At 47.4% G+C, this 7,309-nt stretch overlaps 1 protein-coding gene across 5 annotated transcripts in view; it reads left to right on the forward strand.

Moving 5' to 3' along the window:
• Positions 1–7,050, forward strand: part of TTLL6 (tubulin tyrosine ligase like 6) — a 28,764-nt gene extending 21,714 nt beyond the window's left edge. For all 5 annotated transcript variants that reach the window (XM_053212062.1, XM_027033996.2, XM_053212063.1 and 2 more), the window contains 3 exons: positions 3,342–3,702; positions 4,582–4,818; positions 6,353–7,050. In XM_053212062.1, the coding sequence (XP_053068037.1) occupies positions 3,342–3,702; positions 4,582–4,808 (588 nt within the window). In that variant the 3' untranslated portion in view covers positions 4,809–4,818; positions 6,353–7,050. The remainder of the gene's footprint in view (positions 1–3,341; positions 3,703–4,581; positions 4,819–6,352) is intronic.
• The last annotated feature ends 259 nt before the right edge of the window (positions 7,051–7,309 follow it).

The following is a 7,309-nucleotide window of genomic DNA, read 5'->3' on the forward strand; positions in this document are numbered from 1 at the left end:
TAATACTCCTTGTGTAAGGATCTATTTTGTTTGACATTAATATAACCACTTCAGCTGATTATGGTTAGTATTTGCATGGTATATCTTTTTATTTTCAACATTTTTTTCTCATTATATTTAAAGAGGATCTCTTATAGGCAGACATAAGTGGATCTTGCTTTTTTTAATTTTTTAAGGTTTATTCATTTTTCAGAGACAGAGACATACTGTGAGTGGGGGAGGGGCAGAGAGAGAGAGGGAGACAGAATCTGAAGCAGGGTCTGAGCTGTAAGTACAGAGCCCTGTGCTGGGCTCGAACTCATGGACCATGAGATCATGACCTGAGTTGAAGTCAGACGTTTAACTGACTGAGCTACCCAGGCGCCCCGGATCTCGTTTTTTTTTTTTTAATCCGGTATAATAACCTCTGCTTTCTAATTAGGGCATTTACTCCATTTTCATTTAATACAGCTATTAATACCATTGAATTTAGAGCTGAATTTTTGTTGTTTGTTTCCTATTCATCTCTTCTGTTTTTGCTTCTTTTCCTTGTGTTCCTCCTTTTCTGCCTTCTTTTGGGCTAGTCGAAAATTGAATTTTTGTGGGCTGTCTGGGTGACTCAGTCAGTTGGACATCCTACTCTTGGTTTTGGCTCAGGTCATGATCTCATGGTTTGTGAGTTGGAGCCCTGTGTCAAGCTCTGTGCTGACAGCATGGAGCCTGCTTGGGATTCTCTCTCTCTCTCTCTCTCTCTCTCTCTCTCTCTCTCTCTCTCTCTCCCCCTCTCTTTCTGCTGCTCCATCATGCTTTCTCTCTCTCTCAAAAACAAATAAACTTAAAACAAATAAAGGTTTTCTTTAAAAAACTAAATATTTATGGGGCGCTTGGGCGGCTCAGTCGGTTAAGCGTCCGACTTCCGCTCAGGTCATGATTTCGCGGTTTGTGAGTTCAAGCCCCGCGTTGGGCTCTGTGCTGACTGCTCAGAGCCTGGAGGCTGCTTTGGATTCTGTGTCTCATTCTCACTCTGCCTCTCCCCAGCTTGTGCTCTGTCTCTCTCCCTTTCAAAAAGAAACATCAAAAAAAAAAAAAAATTAAAACCCTGAATATTTGTTAGTTTTAGTTCATTCATTTAGTTAGTTAGTGATAATTTTTGCATTTTTTTAGTGGTTGTTCTAAGGATTGCAAAATGCATCTCCAGCCTGTCAGAATCTACTTAAGAGGTAATGGATTTCATTCTGAATATAGGAAAATTATTCCCTCTTTTGTGCTAATGTACATTATAAATCCCACAACACGGTGTTATAAATTTTGCTTTTTTTAGCTTTACTTTTTTAATTAATTTTTTATTATTTTTTATTATTTTTTAATGTTTATTTACTTTTTTTATGTTTTTGCTTATTTTTGAGAGAGAGAGAGAGAGAGAGAAAGACAATGTGAGCAGTGGAGGGGCAGAGAGAGAGGGAGACACAGAATCCGAAGCAGGCTCCAGGCTCTGAGCTGTCAGCACAGAGCCCGATGCGGGGCTCAAACTCACAAACCGCGAGATCATGACCTGAGCCGAAGTCAGATGCTTAACTGACTGAGCCACGCAGGTGCCCCTAAACTTTATTTTCAAGTAATCCCTACCCCCACTGTGGGGCTTGAACTCAACCCTGAGATTAAGAGTTCCATGCTCCGATCACCTGGGTGGCTCAGTTGGTTAAGTGTCTGACTTCACCTCAGGTCATGATCTCATGGTTTGTGAGTTCGAGCCCTGCATTGGGCTCTGAGCTGACAGCTCAGAACCTGGAGCCTGCTTCAGATTCTGTGTCTCCCCATCTCACTACCCCTCCCCTGCTCATTCTCTGTGTCTCTGTGTCTCTCACTAAAAAATAAACGTTTAGGGGCTCCTGGGTGGCTCAGTCCATTAGGCGGCCGACTTCGGCTCAGGTCATGATCTCGCGGTCCGTGAGTTTGAGCCCCGCGTCGGGCTCTGTGCTGACCGCTCAGAGCCTGGAGCCTGTTTCAGCTTCTGTGTCTCCCTCTCTCTCTGACCCCACCCTCCCCGTTCATGCTTTCTCTCTCTCTGTCTCAAAAATAAACATTAAAAAAATTTTTTAAAAAATAAATAAATGTTTAAAAATTAAAAAAAAAAGAGTTCCATGATCCACTGACTGAGCCAGCCAAGCGCCCCTAAATTTTGCTTTAAACAGTCATAATATTTAAAAGAATTAAGAGGAAAGACTTAAATAACAAAGTTCCATTATCTTCCCATCTTCTTTTTCTTTTTTTAATGAGAAGTCAACGGTATCCATAATATTGTCTGCTGTATATAATGTATATACATTTTTCTCTGGCTGTTCCCTTTATCTCCAGATTTCAGCTCTTTGTGATGTCTATGGGTATCATTTCCTTTTGGAAGAGTTTCTTTTTTTTCTTTTTTTTTAAAGAAATCTCCACCCCCAGTGTGGGGCTTGAACTCACAACCTCGAGATCAAGAGTCGCGTGCTCTTCTGACTGAGCCAGCCAGGCGCCCCCATCTGGGTGCCATTTTATTCGTATTCGTTCTACTTAGGAGTCTTGAGCTTATTGGTCTTGTAAATTGCTGTCTTTCACCAGGTTCGAGAAGTTTATGGCTACTAGTTCTTCAAATGTTTCTTCTGCCTTATTTCATTCCTCTCTATTTTACTGCCTCTATGACCACTCTAGGTACCTCAGAGAAGAAGAATCATAAAACGTTTATACTGTTGTGTTGGGCTTATTTACTTCGCATCACATTTTCAAAGTCCGCGTATGTTGCAACATATATCAGAATGTCTTTCCTTTTTAAGGCCGAATAGTATTCCATTGGATGCATGTGCCACATTCTGTTTCTTCTTTCCTCTGTTGGTGGACAAATGGGTTATGTCCACCTTTTGGCTAGTGTGAATAATGTTGCTGGGAACATTGGCGTGTACACTTTTTTTGAAAAGGAGCTTTCTAATAACTCATTCAGTATGTATACCTAGAAGCAGAAATGCTGAGTCGTAGTGCATTTGTAACCTTATTAACTGTTTCTAGATGGTTCACCAAAATGGCCGTACCAGTCTACCTTCTCATCGGCAGTGCCTGAGTGTCCCTGAATACCTATTTTTCGGATGAGCAATCTCGAGTGTTTAAAATCTCTCTTGTATTAAAAACACCAACAACAAAGAAAGTTCTGTGGACACCCCCCCTCCCCGATCCTCTGTCCTAATGTTTGTTTAACCAATTCCTGGTTAGGAAACCATTTGACTTAATCTTTCTTGCTGCTGATGAGCTTGGCTTACTTTGTTGGAATCCAGAAGGCATAGGAAGGAGCCCTAGGCTTCAACAGTCTCATTTCGGGCTATTTTCTCTTCCAGCCCTTAACCTCAGTGGAAACCTCCCCAGATTCCACCACCCAGGACTCAGACTCCCCAGAGTCTCTGCCTAGCATGACCGCGAAAACCAGCTCTGAGTGCAGTAGCCCCAAGACGGTCTCCTTGAAATACAGGCAGGACCACATCTCCCAGTACCTCCTCCAGGGGAAAATCTCGAAAATTTCTCTGCCGACAAATTCCCAGAGCTTCTTAGGAAATCTGAACCAGAGCTGGGCTTCGCCGAAGAGTGACGCGAGGAAGCAGAGTCTGATGTCGGAGCTATTCACCAAGGTTCCCCTGAGGGAGAAGCTCTCCCTGTTCCCAGCTCACGACAACCCAAAGCTGGTGCTGAGTAACAAGTCACGTGAGTGCCAGCGCGCATGGCATGTGCCTAGGGGGTGGAGCCACCAAGGGAACCAGTCCTCATCTTTGAGGAGTGGCCATTCTGGGGTGGGGGATGCAGCCCCTGCCCTCAGGCAGATGGGAGACCCCAGCCTGATGGTGGAGACATAAGCCATGTCCTTAAGGAGTCTCTAGTCTTACCAGAAACACAAAAAAAGGCAAAAAAAAAAAAAGAATTTTTCTTTTAAATGTTCATTTATTTATTTTGAGAGAGGGACAGAGAGGGAGGGAGAATGTGAGCGGGGGAGGGGAAGAGAGAGAAGAGAGAGAGAGACCCCCATTAACTGTGAGATCATGACCTGAGCTGAAATCAAGAGTCTCATGCTTAACTGACTGAGCCACCCAGTGCCCTGAGATCTTTTTTTCTCCTTTTAATGTCTTATTTATTTTTGAGACAGAGAGAGAGAGAGAGAGAGAGCAAGCGGGGGAGGGGCAGAGAGAGAAGGAGACCAAGGATCTGTCTGGGCTGACAGCAACGAGCTCGATGAGGGGGCTCGAACTCGTGAACCAAGAGCTCATGACCTGAGCTGAAGCCGGATGCTCAACCCACTGAGCCACCCAGGTGCCCCGCTCCCCCCTCCCCCCACCAATAGAATGCTTTTGACAAGTACCCTGTTCAATTTCCTGCTTCTCATTCAAAGGAGTTGCATCCAGCTGAGTCACAGGGTATTGGGTGAGGGGCATTCAGTCTGGCAACAGGAAGAGAAACTACTTGGAGGAGAGGAGCAGTGGCTGATTCGGATTGAGGAACCTCAGGCGGTTTGAGGCCAGGGGACCCTAGTGGGAGGTGTGCCGAGTCCAGCGGCACACGTTGATGATGCCAATGACTTTACCTTTCCAGAAAACCACTCCCTGCCCTGGGAGTGCTGCTGGGGCGGCCAAAGTTCTGGCAGGAAGAGGCGGCTGCACGTGTCCTCCCTTGTCCTCCTGCACCATCGTCCGAGCTACAATGTTTCTCTGAAGGATCTGCTGGTGGTCGCCACCCCAGCCCGACTGGATCCCAGGCCTGGCCGAAGCCACGGGGGAAGCGTACAGTCACTGCCCGATCGCTGGCCCAAGAGGATGTGAGCGGAACTAGGTAGGTCCGCCCATATTCCCTTCTCTTGCTTGCTGATTGGCGGGCACCACAGGTACGTATTTCTGGAATGTCGGATGGGCAGGTGGATGGCCGGAGTGATAAAAGACACACGTACTAGAGCAGAGGTCCGAGTTCTGGGGCTTTCTTTGGTCAGTGTCATACCTTCCACACGTCAAGGCGAGGTACCATATCTCACGTGATCCTCAGGTCACATGCTGCGAGGTTGGCACGAAGACATCATTACTTTGTCCTCAACTTGCAGATGAAGAGAATCAAGGTTTGGGGACATTAGACGACTCGCCCAACCTCACACAAGTGATGGGTTCTGGACAAATAACCCCGTGTTTCTTCCTCTCTACCGCTCTGCTGTGAACGTAGAGCCCATCTTGACCCATGGGAAGAAAGGAGCCCTGCCGTGTTTCTACTTAAATCACTATAATCTCATCATCCTGCCTCTGGAGCCACTTTCACGGTGGATGGGTCACTGAGTCGAGGTCTTCAGAGGTGTCAACCCTTGAGTTTTTGGGAGATATGTAGCCCCTTGTGTAGATTTTAAGATGATTAAGAGCAGGGTGCCTGGGTGGCTCAGTCGGTTGAGCATCCGACTTAGGCTCAGGTCATGATCTCACGATCCGTGAGTTCGAGCCCCACGTCGGGCTCTGTGCTGAGAGCTCAGAGCCTGGAGCCTGTTTCACATTCTGTGTCTCCCTCTCTCTGACCCTCCCCCGTTCATGCTCTGTCTCTCCCTGTCTCAAAAATAAATAAAATGTTAAGAAAAAAATTTAAAAAAAAGATGATTAAGAGCTTGCTAGCCTGGGGTGCCCGGCACCCCGCTGAATAAATGGTAGCTGCAGCGACGATGGTGACATGAGTAGGATTATGATGACACCGTGCTGATGGGGACGAGGCCCAAGACACACGTGCCTCTGATGCACTAACTGCTTTGCAAACATTTTCTCAATCGCCAAAGCAACTCTCCGTGGTGAGTACCATCATGGCTCTCTTTTCTCAAAGGAGAAAGCCAAGGTTCAGAGAGGTTAAATAACTTACACAAGGGCACTCAGAGCTCCCACGCCTGGGCGCTTAGCCACCGGTCTCTCTGACCGGCCACGTTGGCTGCTCTTTAATGACCCGTATCAAATGTGTGGGGCTGTCAGGACGCTTAATGTTGTGCAGGTGAAATGAGTTTCTGGTGACTGTGGCTGTGAATCACCTGCTACTGGGTAGGCGTGGTGATGATGAGTTAATTGACTTGAATATTTTAGAGGCCATTTTAAAGGAAACACATAGGGGCACCCGGGTGGCTCAGTTGGTTGAACATCCGACTTCGGCTCAGGTCATGATCTCGAGGTCCATGAGTTCAAGCCCCGCATCGGGCTCTGTGCTGACAGCTCAGAGCCTGGAGCCCCTTTCCGATTCTGTGTCTCCCTCCCTCTCTCTCTCACCCTCCCCTGCTCACGCTCTGTCTCTCTCTGTCTCAAAAAAAAAAAAGGTTAAAGGAAATATATATATATCTTTTTTTTTTTTTTTTCAGAATCAGACCGGATCTCTGCCATTGTTTCCCTTTCCACGTCGTATTCCCAGGAAATGATTTATCTTTTCTTAAAGTGTCTACAACGTCCATAGGATCAACTGAAAGTTTTATTTCCTCATCTAGATATCCTGGTCTCACAACTGCCTCCCATTAACATCACTGGGCCAACAGCCTTGCCTTTTGTGCCCTCCCAGTTAGCTTCCGGTGCTGAAGGACCGTGACTTATGAGAAGTATTGGAGCTGCCCCAGGATCCACCCCAGCTGCCCCACCAGTGGCATTCCTACGGGTCCCTCAGATGGCATTGTCATCCAGAACACTCCCCCCCCCCCCCGCCCCAGGTAGAGCAGTGTGAAGGGAGGCATGTTTCAGGGAAGGACTCAAAGCTTCCAGGGATGCAAAGCCCCCAGTCCACCAACAGGCCTGTGTCAGTTGGCTTTCAACCTCGAAGAGAAAAGACAGAGAAAGGGCCAGGCCTGAATGGAGAATTCTGAGCCCTGAGACCAGACCTCCTTCCACCCCAGCCACCTCTGTGCCCAAACACCTTTGTGCCACCTCCCTCACCGGCCCACATCGATCCTGCTGATGGAGAAAGAAGTGAGGCGAGAGTACCCAGCGTGCAATGTTTCTTCCGTCAACCTGCAGAAATGACGCATCTTCCCCTCAAGTGTACATTAATAAATTGCCACGCTCAGTGCCAGGGTAGTGAGCCTGATCCAGAGGGGGGATGGGAAGGGGGAAGGGGGAAGGGTGAGAGATCGTTCTCCCAAGCAACTCCTTGGTAAGAAAGCTCCAAATTCACTGAAAATGCATCAGGAGCCTTTGAAGAATCTCTTTGGATGAATGGTAGGCCCTGCCCTCCTTGCTGGGAGACTAGTGCCCAAGGTGGCCCTTTGCGCAGGGGGCGGGGGGCACGGTGGCTGCCGTGTGCCTGTCCAGCATCAGTTCTGGCTAGACTC

The sequence above is a fragment of the Acinonyx jubatus genome, chromosome E1, assembly GCF_027475565.1.
Source record: "Acinonyx jubatus isolate Ajub_Pintada_27869175 chromosome E1, VMU_Ajub_asm_v1.0, whole genome shotgun sequence".
NCBI classification, from domain to species: domain Eukaryota; kingdom Metazoa; phylum Chordata; class Mammalia; order Carnivora; family Felidae; genus Acinonyx; species Acinonyx jubatus.